Source organism: Phyllopteryx taeniolatus, chromosome 17, assembly GCF_024500385.1.
Source record: "Phyllopteryx taeniolatus isolate TA_2022b chromosome 17, UOR_Ptae_1.2, whole genome shotgun sequence".
Classification (NCBI taxonomy): domain Eukaryota; kingdom Metazoa; phylum Chordata; class Actinopteri; order Syngnathiformes; family Syngnathidae; genus Phyllopteryx; species Phyllopteryx taeniolatus.
In genome coordinates this window covers 1,274,180-1,288,999 of record NC_084518.1, presented here as the reverse complement: position 1 = coordinate 1,288,999, position 14,820 = coordinate 1,274,180, and the positions used below count along the sequence as shown (strand labels likewise).

Here is a 14,820-nt window from a genome sequence, read left to right as displayed (position 1 = left end):
TCAATTCCAGTAAGCTGAGACTCGAGAGTCGGAAGTGTGCGAACGATCTCTTAGCCGTTGTTCACGTGGACCGACTCGTGTCTAGTGTTTTCCCGTAAAAGGTGAGCTTTGCCGCCACAGTCAGAAAAAAGAGCATAGCGTTGTTGCCAGAAGCAACAAGTTCCTGCTTTCCTTTTATTGCATATTGACCACCTCGGGGGCACTAAAATGTTCAGCCTCTTGATTCTTTTTGTTGCTGCTGCTGCCCACCTCCTTTTTTTTGTTTATTGTTATGGTTCTTTTGGGTTCATATTTTTTTTACGTGTTGGGTTAGTACACGTCTCTTTTTTTTTTTTTTTCCCTCGTTCTGTCTCACACGACACGTAATTCCCATTTGCACAAGACAACATTTGAAACGAGCGATTGGAGTTGATGTGACAAGGTCTCCGGATAATTTTGTGGGTGTAGGCTACAGCGTTGTACGCAAAGGTGGAGCGGTGGCAGATTCAAGTCCTGTGGGCTGCAACTCCCCGAAGCCCTGCACATGATGTTTTTGGCGATGAACATTTCACGCCTTCAGTTTTGTTCCTGACGAACGATAAGGAAGCCGCACTACGTCTCCTGTGGTTTCCGTCTTTTGGATTTTGAGCTTAATTGCCAAACAAATCGTTTTGTTTTGTTTTAACCAGTTTCTACTGAGCTAAAGGGTTGCTAGTTTTGTGCTCAGGCTTGAGCCATCGAGGCCCGGTTTGCCACATGGTACGTTTGTTTTGTTCTTCACTGTTTGCTGTCAACGTTTGCAGGCATCTCTCACTTTCTCCGAACACCCCGAGAGGACTGACTGCGACTTAGCGATTCGGATGTAGGCTCCGGCACACGGCTGGAAGACCCTGCAAAGCTTACTGTCCTGGCTGTGAAGTGCACACGAGAGTTCCTGCAAAGACGGTTTCCTAGATGATCATTCTCTCTCTCTCTCTCTCTCTCTCTCTCTCCCCCCTCCACCTTGTGCAATTTCTCCCGCCCTCCATCACCCTCTTCTGCCATCCTTCCTGCCTCCGTGCCAAGTGGGGACACTCCTGAGTCGGAGGAGCTCGGTCGGGCTTTGTTACGTGATTGCATGTATTGAGTAGAATCCCCCCGCCGAATGCTGTCGTACAAGCAGATGGACTGGCTCGGTGGATTTGTGTGAGGTCAGAGGTTACTGGACTGACAAAGTTGCCGAAGGTAGGAACGACTCTACACGTACTTTTATAATACATTGATTTTTGGCATGTTATTGTGCATATTATGTGACAAATAATTTTTGTTTTTTTCTTGCACTGGACAGTGATTTTTAAATGTCTAAATGGGATATTTGAAGCAATTGATTTTTTTTTTTTCACCCACCAATACAAAATGAGTAGGGTTTTCATCATTATTAATATTCAACTATTATTTGGTCCTCAGTGGAACAGGAACAATAAATCCATCCAATCCAAATAAAAATGTAATTATTTATTATATATATATATAAAATGTGTTTACTTTTGAAGTCTTTCCCCTGCTCCGAGCTTTTACGCAAGCGATTAGTGGAAGAGCGTCTGTGTTTTGTGTTCAACTTGTTTGAGAGCATTCGGGAGGTTGCGCTGTTGTTTTCTCTTTCCAGGCCGCCAAGCAGAAGAGTGTGTGTGTGGGTGTGGGCATACACACACAGCCCAGCAGTTACCCAAGTGACACCGCTCCCGCGGGAGAGCTTCAAGACGCCTCCGCGTGTTTTCATTAATGATCGTCTAATTAGTCGCACGGCGGTAACAGTCGTCAAAATACCTCTTAGCGCTCGGGAGGCTGCGAAGGCCCCGTCTTGCCCGTCTTGCCAGCCTTGCCCGTCGCTCATCCCTCACAAGGACGTGCGTGAGCGGCTGCTTTTCCATTTTCAGTTGCCCCCTCCCTTGCACGCGCCTCAGTCACCATGTGAGGGACCGCCACCGACACCCGCGGGTCCCTGACGTGCACGCCATCGACTCGCAACCTTGCCTGCCATCCGATGACGATGACGGGCCACACACCTGAGCGAGATCGCTCCCCCCACAGCCTGTCAGTCAAGACCAGCTTGGAGGAGGAGATCGAGCGAGCCGAGAGTATTCTAAGCAGGTGAGAAGAACATTTCAATTTTCAAGATATTATTTGGAGAAGTCGTCCAATCATCAGCCAGCAAAGGCCGTACGACCGAGCAGTCGATTATTTGAGATCAGTTGCATCCATCCGTGCGGTTCCTGCGGCGCTCCTCATCGCTAGGGCGGACGGTGGGCGGGAGCCTCTCCCGGGTGGACTTTGGGCACCGGGCGGGGCCGACCCCGGACTGGTCGCCCGTCAGCCGCAGGGCAGGATTGACGTGCCCTTTTTTTTTTTTTTGTTTGAACCTACCTCGCAGGGTTCCATCCGTCTGCGACGAGACGTCCTCGGAGCTTCGGAGGGTCGCTGCTCTCGATCCTCACGGTGGCAACTCGAGGAACTCTCTCCAAAGGAATGCAGCCGTCTCGAGGTTCGAAAAACATGGCGCCCTCTTCGTTCATGCGGACCGCCATTTATTTCTTCTTCCATTCGTTCGTCTCATCAATAGCCGGCTATCGTTTTTGTCGGCTCCCGCGTCGAGATCGTTTCTGGTCACCTGAGGTTTAAAAAAAAAAATGCATTCGAGAGAGCGATGACGCGATTTGACGAGTGTGCAAATGTCGCCGACTGTCACGCGTCAGACTGGCGAGCCTGGTGCTGAGACTGAGGGAATGGGCTCGCAGGAGCTTAGCGGCGCAGGAGCAGGAGAGGCCCGACTCCTTCCTGGAGCGCTTCAGAGGCCCCGAGCTCACCAAGGCCCCCAGCCGCACCGGCGACACGCAAACGGACGCCGGCGGCATCCTGAGGTGCGTCACGAACCGCATCTTTGTTACTGTTCGGTGAGGAGCAAAACGAGTGAAGCTCGGCGCAGAGAGGCAGCCGCTGGCTTAGCTTCTTTAGCCTTAGCTACTTGCTACTTTTACATCATTTGCTTCAGCTTAATCCGGTCTATGCGTAACCTACTTCCGCGTTCGGCAAAGCACTTCCTGTCGGATCTGGTGAAGGTCACCGGGTCAAAGCAGCAACATCTTTTTTTTTTTAAACACAAGATGTCACTACAGATTACAATAGTCGATGTTTTGGCCTCATTCGTGTTTGCATATGTCATATCATATTTGTATACATAGATGCGATACACGTATTTAACTTTTGTCCGAAGACGCCGGCCGTCAAGAAAGCAACATTTGAGCAAGTTCGCCTTCGGACGATCACGTCATCGTGCTCGTTAGCCGAGCAAACGCAGGAAGTCAGCTGCCCGGTTTTCTGGGGTTTGGTCACGTGACGTCCCGCATAGAGCGCCTTCGGCAAGTGACGAGCAAACAAAACGAGACTTTTGCAACCTCAAAACAAAACTGTTCCTTTTGAAGGCTGCAGTCAGCAGTTTGGAATCTTTGAACAATTCTGTCCAAGATCAAAAACAAAGACGGTAAAGTCTTCAACGCTCCCGCAGCGACTAACGCAAATCTGTTGATGCCTTTAGGGGGAAATGGGCCGTTTTTGTGGTGTCCCCATCTGCCGACGCCTACTACCGCTGGTTATTCGTCATCGCTGCAGCGGTGCTCTACAACTGGTTCCTCGTCGTGGCGAGGTAATGATATATATTACTCGTGCACTCACGGTAGTTGTCTCGCCTGTTGTTGACCAATCCTGGCCACTCATGCCAGAGTAGCATCTGCAACATTTGCACAATCGACATTGTCCCAGATTATCGCGCTACTCGCTGGGTCATTGCACCGGACTGTTGCAATTATTATTATTCATTCGAACTGTTCTAAGTGCTAGAGGACTCTGCATCTTTTTGCACAATTGTCCAAAAAATAAATACAAAAATAATTGTACCGGCATTACCAGATAACTAGCAACCCTTTATTGCTCAGTGACTGTTTTTTTGTTGTTGTTGTTGTCAATGTCTTTCTGTCTCCAAAGTGTTCTCTGTCTGTTGTCGTACTCGAGCGGCTCCGACTACCGGAGACAAATTCCTTGTGTGTTTTTGGGACATACTTGGCAAATAAAGATGATTCTGATTCTGATGACAGGCAAGACGTCTTTTGGGATGAAGTCCGACAACGGTTGCGCTGCGATGAATCTCTGTCCGTTTGAATCCGCAGGGCGTGTTTCGATCGATTGCAGGTGGCCAACTACATCGTCTGGCTGGTGCTGGACTACCTCGCTGACCTCGTCTACATCGCGGACACTTGCGTGCGACTCCGCACAGGTGACGCCTTTTGAAATCTCACATCAATCCTTCCGATGAACTGCATCCCAACAACATCATCAGGGCGATAATCCGTCGGGCGGGTTACATTTGACGATTCACATGTCACTTTATTATTATTGTTGTTGTTGTTGTTGTTGTTATAAAACCAGCCTGTCACTCAGTCAGCTGCGCTAGGCTTCAAGTCACTCGTGAGCCCGATGTGGACAATCGGCACAGAAATGCAACGATGGTCTGAAGCCCAACTTGCTAAAACTTGTGTTTTCTTTACGGCTGGTATCGTCGGACAAAAGTTAAAATACAGTACGTGTATCGTTTATTGATGCAAATGTGATACGATATATACGTAAACGTCACATATGATCATCTTTGTTAGCTCTTGTGCGAAAAACAAAAGTAAACGCATGAGCCAGGGTTGTAGGGCTCCGCCGTTGACCCGAGCCGGAAGGAAGCGCTTTCAGCAGTTTTGCCGAATGCCGAAGTTCGCCGCGGTGGCCAGGATACGCGATCCGGAGAAGGGTGGAGCCGAACGCCGCCGACCAGATGCGCGAGCGCAACGTGAAGTTTGGATTTGGTTTGCTTCCAGGCTTCCTGGAGCAAGGCCTCCTGGTGAAGGACCACAGCAAGCTCAGGGACAACTACGTGCGCACGTTGCAGTTCAAGCTGGACGTGGTGTCCATCCTGCCCACCGACCTGGCCTACTTCTCCACCGGCATCCACACGCCTCAACTCAGGTTCAACCGCCTGCTGCGCTTCCCGCGGATGTTCGAGTTCTTTGACCGCACCGAGACGCGCACCGACTACCCCAACATCTTCCGCATCTGCAACTTGGTGCTCTACATCCTGGTCATCATTCACTGGAACGCCTGCATCTACTACGCCATCTCCAAGTCTTTAGGGTTGGGCTCAGACACTTGGGTGTTCCCGAACATCTCCAAACCGGAGTATTCCTCTCTAACTCGGAGTTACGTCTACTGTCTGTACTGGTCCACTCTCACTCTTACCACTATCGGAGAGATGCCTGCGCCGGTGCGAGACGAAGAGTACCTTTTTGTGGTTTTTGATTTTCTGGTCGGCGTTCTGATCTTTGCCACAATTGTGGGAAATGTCGGTTCCATGATCTCCAACATGAACGCCACCCGTGCCGAGTTCCAGGCTCGGATCGACGCCGTCAAACATTACATGCACTTCCGCAAAGTCAGCAAAGAGCTGGAGACGCGCATCATCAAGTGGTTCGACTACCTCTGGCTCAACGAGAAAGCCGTGGACGAGCGGGAGGTGCTCAAGAACCTGCCCGACAAACTGCGAGCCGAGATCGCCATCAACGTCCACCTGGAGACCTTGAAGAAAGTGCGCATCTTTCAAGACTGCGAGGCGGGACTGCTGGTGGAGCTCGTGCTCAAACTACGGCCGCAGGTCTTCAGTCCCGGCGACTACATCTGCAGGAAAGGCGACATCGGGAAGGAGATGTATATCATCAAAGAGGGCAAGCTGGCCGTGGTGGGTGACGACGGGGTGACGCAGTACGCCCTCCTCGTCGCCGGCAGTTGCTTTGGAGAAATCAGCATTTTGAATATTAAAGGAAGCAAAACGGGCAACCGGCGGACCGCCAACATTCGCAGTCTGGGATACTCGGATCTGTTCTGCCTCTCCAAGGACGACTTGATGGAGGCCGTGACGGAGTATCCGGACGCTCGGACGGTCCTGGAGGAGAGGGGCCGTGAGATCCTGATCAAGGAGGGGATGCTGGAGGACAACGCCGAGAGCGCCGGCCTGCGGCGGGAAGACACGGAAGAGAAGGTGGAGAGGCTGGAATCCTCCCTGGACAGCCTCCACACTCGCGTTTCGCGGCTTCTCTGCGACTACGCGCACACGCAGCAGAGGCTGAAGCGGCGCATCACGCTGCTGGAGCGGCGGATGAATCCAACGGACTGCGGCGCCGACCTCGACCCCGTCGCCGATCTGGAGGGGACGGTCGGTGACGCTGGCGCTCGGCCTCCCATCCACGCGGGGGACTCTACTCTTCGGAGTGCACTCGTACCTTGAATTCCAAGTGGCCTAACTTCCGAGCCGTCGTTTGCTCGATTCCAGTTTGGGCGAGCTTCAGATACGCCGCCGCTTGAGTCAAGCGGGGGCAAAACAGCAATTCGGATACTGGCATGCCCTCGCCGCGCCAACGGGGCAAACAGTCAAACGCACAAATGCAAAATGAGAACACTCGCAAGGAGCTGCTGGAGCCGCAACTTACGGCTCCGGCTCGGCGTGTTGCTCGCTAGGCCACGCCCCCAGCATATCAATACAGTTCGTAGAGCAACTGAACTTTCGAAAAGTAGTTTATTTGTATTTGTTTTACAGTTTCTTTTATTCTTTTATATTTTGCTTTCATTAGGGATAGGTGAGTACCGATAGCGGCCTTATTTGAAAAGCCTTTAAGTATACAGTGGACCCGTGCATACTCTCGGTTTGGCACCCGCAGATTCACCTCTCTGCATTTGAACGCCGCATCTCTTGATGGAGATGGAAGCAAAACCCAATCGGATCACACGTTTCCAAAATAAAAGTAGATGAAAGCCAAGCGTTGAATTCAGAGGAAGCCAACAAGCTGGTTTGGGAATCTCCCACATTGCGTAATAATCACTCATCGGTGTACTTAACTTCATTTATCGAATGAGGTCACTTGTGTTGCCAAAGTGGGAGATTACAATTTGTCAGCCATCGGATTGAACCCTTTTTAATGTGTACAAATCTACTGCCGCCTTCAGTTTTTGTCTCTTTTTAAACTCGCCCCCCAAAACTAAATCAGGGAAAGGACACGCAGCTGTTTTTGTGTTCCATTCGCTGAAGAAGGTGCTTGTTAGTTGTTGCATGCTGCTGGGGGCATCGGGGAACACTTTTGAGCAGGTGCAGCCCCTCCTCCTCCTCCCCAACACACACACACACACTTTCAACAGTTAGTCGCCATATGGCACATGCAGGACAACTGCTGCACGCCTTCTGTGCACCGTCATTTGCTTTTCATAACTTGAATAGATCCAGGATGCGAAATAAATAGCATGTTAATCCACAATCATGTCATTTGTGAATTGAGTCGCATTGGCAGGAAAAAGAAGTGAGGTTACTTGCGAAGCGTCCATCCAACCAAATTCCAATGAATCTTTTTTTTCGGCTGACAATTTCTGTCACGACGAGTCAGGTTCCAATTTGCAAAGTGCTGCTTTTTATTTAGATTGAATTCCAACTCGATATGCGAGCTCACTGATGACCGCAATGTGCACTGTACGGTTGCTTTTTTTATGTTGAAGATCAGCAAACAAATGTAAATATAAGACAAAGATCAGCCAAGTATACGCGCAATGCAGTTTTTAAAGGGTGATTTGATTTATTAAGGGAACAAACTATTCACTGGCCCCCCAGCCCCGCTAAATCATTAATTAATTAACTGTGGCTAATCACATTTTTTGGTTCATTTGCACGAACCCGCTCGACCCTGAGTCGCTCCGGAGCGGTTCAGTAGAGAAAACATTGAAATAGAACCTGTTTGACAAAAGACTTCGAAACAGCTGTGACAAAATGCCAGAATCCAAAGAAATTGCCACCGATCGGTCGGGGAAGGTGACAAAGCCATTTCGAAAGCTTTAGGACTCCAGCAAACCGCGATGAGAGCCATTATCCTCAAATGGAGAAAAAAAATGAAGAGTGGTGAATGTTACTAGCAGGGGTCGCCCAACAAAACTGACCCCAAGAGCACGGCGACGGCTTATCCGGGAGGTCACAAAGGAAGCCAACGCATTTGAGATTTCATAATTCCGCACTTTTGCCAAACTCTGAATTTCCGGACTTCAGTCAAAAACTCTAATAATTTGAGTAACATTTGACATTTCAGGCTGTTTTGAAACCCTACTTTAAAACTCCAACCCCGTTTTCAAACCCTACTTTAAATCCATAACCCCGTTTTGAAACACTGCTTTGAAACCCCAATCCCGTTAAAAAACCCGACATGAGACCCTAACCCAGTTTTAAAATCATAGTGAGAAAACTTAACCCCTTTTTGAAAAACCTACTTTGAAAGCCTTACCATGTTTAGAAACCCGACCTTTGAAACCTTAAACCCATTTTGAAACCCCAACTCCGTTTAGAAACCCCGACTTTGAAACCTTAACCGCATTTTGAAACCCTAATTTGATACCCTAACCTTGTTTTGAAACACCTAACCCTGTTTAGAAACCCGAATTTGTGACCCTAACTCCGTTTTGAAACCATACTTTTAAATCTTAATCCTAATTTGAAACTTTTTGTTTTAGAAAATCCGAGCTGTTGTCACAGTCTCTAAATAGTTTTCAAATAAGTGAATTTTCTGCCTTAATTTCTAAAAACTGCATTTTGCGTTTACTTGGGTTCTCTTTCGGATATTTACATTTGTTTGATGATCTTAAACAGTAAAGTGGGGAAACTGAAGAGAAAAAAATAAATAAAAAATTATTTGAGAAGTGGGCAAATAGTTTTTCATGGGAGTGGACCTCCTTCCTGGCTTTTCAGGGGTGGGCAAAGTTTTGTTGTCAAATATCCTGAAGACACACAAAGACAAGGTATTTCTGAAGAAAACTATATTGCTTGTATTTTCAAAGAACAGCACACATACATTGGCGCAGTAGCTGTTGCATTTCCTACTGACAAAAAAAAAAAGAAACCCCCACCCCCCACCCCCGAACACTGGGGTCTTCGGTACATCACATCCCCCTTCAGAGTAAACACATGGTTTCATTTCATTGTTTAATAGGCCACAGGAGGACAAATAGTTGACGAGAAAAACAAAAACAAAACAAAAACGGCGCCGCTCGAGATTCTTAAAGTGACCGGGAAACAAACAGACAAAAAAAAAAAAAAAAAAAAGTAAAGTCCTCATGTTAAGCGTGATTGAATGTGAGGATGCGGCCTCCTCGTGTTTCGAAAAGGAGCTGCGATCCGAGATCCGGGAGCTGATTGGCTGAGACGATCCGACGAGGATGCTCGGCGCCTAGCGCATTCGCATATGAAGGCTGTGCTTGGGTCCGTCCACGCGCTCCAACTTCTCAAAGTGTTTCCTAGCATTGCGGATATTGATGAGGGTGGCTGCGGAGGCTGCGGAAAAACACCACAATTGATCCGCGGAGTTATTCGACTAAACACAACTTCATTTGTTTCAGGCTCAAACTCTCGCACTTCTTAAACCTGCGTGAACGCAACATGCAATCTTTTGAACTCATATTTTAGCACTGCACTCATACTAGTGTCACCTAGTAGCATCTTAGAAGTACTGCAGCAATTAGGTAGGTGGTGTTGACATTAGCATGTGCTTGATCAAATTCACGTCTACGTGCAATTGATATTTTGTTAATTGTAGGTTCCATTGATGGTTCTGTGGTTATCATTACAAGCTTCGGGAGTAGCAGCACACAAAAAAAATGAAACAAAAAATGTCATTTGCACCACTACTCATGACTATAATAAGAATAAGAATAATAATACTTCAAAAATGAGACTTGAAAATACCTTAACTGATTTTCTTTCTATAAATATACCACTTATTGTATATTCATAACAATATAAAATACTTTAAAATGCCTTTAAAAAAACATTTGAATTATTATTAAATCATATTTCCACTACTATTCATAAAACATTTACCCAAGCACTATCAAACTTTAAAATACCTTAAAAGCTGAGATAATTGAATGTGTACTGAAAAAGCACAAGACTTGTGAGTTACTCCTTGAGATGCTGAACGAGCTGACGTGAAATGATTTTGAAGATTTGTTGGGTTTGTTTTTTTTTTTGGGGGGGGGGGGGGGGGGGGCGTGACTGCGGAGGCTCCAGCGCACGATTGGGTGACGACTTACGAATAGACGGGTCTGACATGATGACCATGACATATGTGTTGGAGGTGAAGACGTCAATGAAGGCCGCAAAGTTGGAATTCCTCACTTCCATGCTCTGAAAAGAGGCTGCCAGTTTACTGAAATGGGGGGGGGGGGGGAGAAAACAAAACAAACAGTTAAAACTGTACAATCGCATTGTCATGATATGTATTTTGTTTTGTAATATGAGAAGAGATCAAATGAAATATTTTGTTTATATAGTCAGCCAGCGCCGCACGGAATGCAAAGTCATCACTGTCCTTTCACCGTCGTTCCTGTCATACCGTGTTGTTGTGTGTTTGTGTTTGCACATTACCAATAAAAGTAAAAAAAAAAAAGACTCCAATTCAAGCAACACGTTTTTCCTCCTGTTTTTGAGAACGTCGGGTGAAAGCTGCAAGCGAGGACCGAAAATGTGGCAACAATGGGGAACTGAAATGCCATTTTTTTTTGGGGGGGGGGGGGGGGGGGGGGTTTGAAGGCCGTCAGCAATATATGGAGAAAAAACAAAACGCAACTATGGACTAGTTGATTTTTTTGGAACGGTTAACGGAGTTCCAAATTTGGAATTATGAACTGAACGAGCTCATTTTTGGAACAGTGAACTGACCTTTGAACTAGTTTGCGTAGAGAATGAACTTTCGCCACACTTACCTACAGCTGAGTTTGAACTGTTTGATGATGTTACTGATCTTCTCAAATCGGTGAGCGTCCCGCTGCTCTTTGCACTGATAGTGGGAGATCACCTGCAGTCGTACGGAATATAGGTTTAGTTGTGGACGCATCCAACGTGCGCAGACTCTGTTGTGCGTCACGAGTTGAGCCGACCAGGAAAGTTGCTCTCTCGAACAGAAGGACTTCATCTGCCTCGATAATCTGCGCAAAGTTCCTCAGGTTGGTCTCCAGTTGCTGGACGTTCGGGATCAGCTGGTACACAATGCTGGACCACGCCTGCGGGAGTTCAGATTCGCGCTAGCGTCGCTCGGAATGATTACCCGAAAAGATCCGCCGGCCGGTCACGCGGGCAAACCTTGTAGAGGGTTTCATCCCAGATGGACGTCCTGAAGCACGTGCAAGCTAAAGGTCGCGACAGTCTCTTCAAGTCCTCCTCGCGCTCTTTGAAGATCTGTCGCGGCCACACACACACACACACACTTGCGAACGGATAACAATCTCTACTATTTATGGTTGTGTATTGATTCCGCCAATAGACAGATTTGTGAAAAAAACCACAATGACTACCATCCGCCTTACCAAGTCTCTCTGGTCCTCCTGCACCAGATCCATTTTGTGCACCAAGCAGAAGACTTTAGCGTCGGGGGAATTCTGCAGGATGGCTTCCAGACACGACTGGTAGTAATGCATGTCTTTCTCCAGCTCGCGGCTCTCCACGTCGAAAACATAAATCAGCACCTCCACATTCCTGAAGATGTTGTCCCTCTGGCTGGTGAAGTAGTTCTCCATGAAAGTGTCTTGTCTGGGAGGACAAAGAGGAGGCGCTTGTTCCGTCACGCAGCAATCAGAAGCTGGCAAATAATCAACTCATCGACTTTACCCTCCACAGTCCCAAAGGTTTAGAACGAGATTGCCAAGAAAGCGCACGTGGGAGTGTTCAACGTCAACTGCAGTTCACAAAACGACAACAAGAAGATTACGTGAAAAAAAACAACAACAAAACAGTACGACTCGACTGCGTTGGAGTTTCCTCACTTGTTGCTCCGAGGCGACGCGTGTCTCGAGCAATGTAATTGGCAAAGATGATTGATCTCATGCTGGTCTTTCCCGACCCGCTTTTTCCCATCAATAACACCTGAAAAGACGCGTTTGACAAGATCAGTGAAATGCCATCCATCCATCTTCTACCACTTATCCGAGGTCGGGTCGCGGGGGCAGTCGCTCCAGCAGGGACGCCCAGACTTCCCTCTCCCCGGCCACTTCGTCCAGCTCTTCCGAGGGGATCCCGAGGCGTTCCCAGGCCAGCCGAAGGACGTAGTCTCTCCGGCGTGTCCTGGGTCGTCCCCGGGGTCTCCTCCCGGTGGGACGTGCCCGGAACACCTCACCGGGGAGGCGTCCGAATCAGATGCCCACAGCTCGTGACCGTAGGAACGTGGCTCGACCGGTAAATCGAGAGCTTCGCCTTTCGGCTTAGCTCCTTGTTCACCACAACGGACCGATACAAAGTCCGCATCGCTGCGGACGCCGCACCGATCCGCCTGTCGATCTCCCGTTCCATTCTTCCCTCACTTGTGAACAAGACCCCAAGATACTTCAACGACCCGAAGAGGGCACGCCACCCTTTTCCGACTGAGGACCACGGTCTCAGATTTGGAGGTGCCGATTCTCATCGCAGCCGCTTCACACTCTGCTACGAAGCGCTCCAGTGAGAGTTGGAGATCACGGCCTGATGAAGAACCACATCGTCTGCAAAAAGCAGAGATGCAGTACCGAGACCACCAAACCGGACCCCCTCTGCGCCTTGGAATTCTGTCCATAAAAGTTATGAACAGAACCAGTGCCAAAGGGGCAGCCTGGGCGGAGTCCGACCCTCACCGGAAACGAGTCTGACTTACTGCCGGCAATGCGGACCAAACTCTGACTCCGGTCGTACAGGGACCGAACAGAATTTCCTCTAAGCCGTCCGGAAGTCTTTCTCCATGGCCTCACCGAACTCCTCCCATGTCCGAGTTTTTGCTTCGGCGACCGCCAAAGCCGCATTCCGCTTGGTCAGCTGCCTCAGGAGTCCCACGGGGCAAAAAGGCCCGATAGGACTCCTTCTTCAGCTTGACGGCGTCCCTCGCCGTCGGTGTCCACCAACGTGTTCGGGGATCGCCGCCACGACTGGCGACAGCTCCGGTCGGCCGCCTCGGCAACGGAGGCGCGGAACACGGTCCGCTCGGACTCGATGTCCCCCGCCTCCCCCCGGAACGTGAGCAAAGTTCTGTCGGAGGTGGGAGTTGAAACTCCTCCTGACAGGGGATTCCGCCAGACGTTCCCAGCAGACCCTCACAATACGTTTGGGCCTGCCACGTCGGACCGGCATCGGAGCCCACTCGCCACCAGGTGCTGATCCGTTGAAATGGAAACACCCAAATTATAATATGCCGATCATAACCGCACTGTGGAACTAACACACATCAGACGGCGTCACTCAAAAGCCAAATGCGGTTGTGTTGGGAGGACCTTTTTCTTCATGGCGGAACTGGACATCGCCTCGAGAAGTTCGCAACGAGCTGCGGATGGGATGACTTCTGGTGCGCAGCTCTCCTCTTGCTCGCCTCTTGCTCGCCCTGCACACATTTTGGCACTGAGCTCTTTTCCACTTTTCGCTGCAAACGCGTCACGCGCAGACGAGCTCTAAACGAGCATGCGCACGAACAAGCGACATTCTCACGACGGTCTAACTTCATCCAGGCGCACTCTCCGTCGCGTCGCGTAACAATATCGCCGCTCATGCGAGCGAAACAAACGCTACAGATTTACGGCGTGTAGCTTAGCGGCTAGCTAAGTAAACTTCAACTAGAATCAGAGTAGCTTACCCGACGTGGACAAAAAGTGGACTTGTGTTCAACCAGCAGTCGACATCGGATTATGGGCGTTGAAGAATCCACTTTTGTAGATTAGCTGAAGGGCTCCAACTCAAGACACGCAAGAGTTGAGATCAGCTGCTTCCTGTTTACGCCGCAGTCACATGACCCGACGTTCCCCACCTTTGTCCGATAGGCACGCGGGAACGCTGACGTCATTTCCGGTTGCGTAACCACGGCGATTCGTTTTCCTTTTCCATCGATTTTCTGTTTGTCTTCATTACGGTATAAGCCGGAGCGTATTGTAGCGCATATTGACATTCGAATGTTGAAAGATAGCGCACTATTTTTGTAAAATAAAAAATGTATATTTGACTTCTATATTCATCAGTCAATGAAATGAGTTGAGATTACATTTTTCTTTTTAAAAATGTAAAAAATATACAGTGAAAATGTCGTTTATATAAAAAAAAAATAATTGAACTAGATATCACAAGTCATTTCATTATTTTTGTTCAATTTTACATCGTGCAATTTAAAAACATGCAAAATCACAATAATAATTAGAACTGTTTGCTTTGTCTCCAATAACATTAACATGAGATATAGTTTCTTTAAATATGTTGAACTGTGTAGTAGAAGTGCACCAATTCATTGATCAACAACTCATCGATTATCAAATTGATCGACAACTATGTCGTCGCAACAGTAAATTTTGTCAGACTTTCTGTCATCCTCCACTTAAGCAGACTGATTATCTTTGTGTGTGTGTTTTTTTCTTTCAAATAAATCATTTACAAACATTTGCAGATCAAATCAACAGATTAATCGTTCATCAAAACAATCATCCGTTGCAGCCCAACTGCTTAGCATAAATTGACCAAGCGCATATTGATTTCTTTGTGACATAACTACAAGGTGAAGTGCGCACCCTCACTGGATTGTTAACATTTTTCTTAAAAAAAATAAAAGACAAAAAGTGTGTACGCCACGGGGCAAGGAACAGAAAGAATATTCACCCGTGCTGCAATGTGCCCGATGTGTAAATACACATGTGAAGGATTGTTTGTCTACAAGTGCCCGGTGATTGACTAGCTATGAGTACAAGCGCTATTTT

General features: G+C 48.2%; 2 protein-coding genes across 4 annotated transcripts; one reads left to right on the top strand and one right to left on the bottom strand.

The window, feature by feature from the left end:
- Nucleotides 1–105: 105 nt before the first annotated feature.
- Nucleotides 106–9,180, top strand: LOC133467661 (cyclic nucleotide-gated olfactory channel-like). 2 transcript variants are annotated; one of them, XM_061752764.1, is made up of 6 exons: nucleotides 106–2,109; nucleotides 2,390–2,500; nucleotides 2,712–2,876; nucleotides 3,551–3,658; nucleotides 4,179–4,285; nucleotides 4,872–9,180. In XM_061752764.1, the coding sequence occupies exons 1-6, from the start codon at nucleotides 2,003–2,005 to the stop codon at nucleotides 6,329–6,331; spliced, it is 2,058 nt and encodes a 685-aa protein (XP_061608748.1). In that variant the 5' UTR covers nucleotides 106–2,002; the 3' UTR covers nucleotides 6,332–9,180. The 2 variants fall into 2 exon arrangements, with proteins under 2 accessions (XP_061608748.1, XP_061608749.1); XM_061752765.1 differs by lacking the exons at nucleotides 2,712–2,876; nucleotides 3,551–3,658.
- Nucleotides 8,873–13,877, bottom strand: rraga (Ras-related GTP binding A). Of its 2 annotated transcripts, XM_061752776.1 has the most exons (11): nucleotides 13,360–13,466; nucleotides 12,818–13,242; nucleotides 12,750–12,785; nucleotides 11,890–11,989; nucleotides 11,735–11,801; nucleotides 11,434–11,656; nucleotides 11,210–11,305; nucleotides 11,008–11,130; nucleotides 10,834–10,925; nucleotides 10,162–10,277; nucleotides 8,873–9,403 (listed from the first exon to the last, which is right to left on the bottom strand). In XM_061752776.1, exons 2-11 carry the CDS (start codon nucleotides 12,833–12,835, stop codon nucleotides 9,300–9,302), a joined length of 975 nt encoding a protein of 324 aa, XP_061608760.1. In that variant the 5' UTR covers nucleotides 12,836–13,242; nucleotides 13,360–13,466; the 3' UTR covers nucleotides 8,873–9,299. The 2 variants fall into 2 exon arrangements, with proteins under 2 accessions (XP_061608760.1, XP_061608761.1); XM_061752777.1 differs by lacking the exons at nucleotides 12,750–12,785; nucleotides 12,818–13,242 and adding an exon at nucleotides 13,716–13,877.
- Between the last annotated feature and the right edge of the window lie 943 nt (nucleotides 13,878–14,820).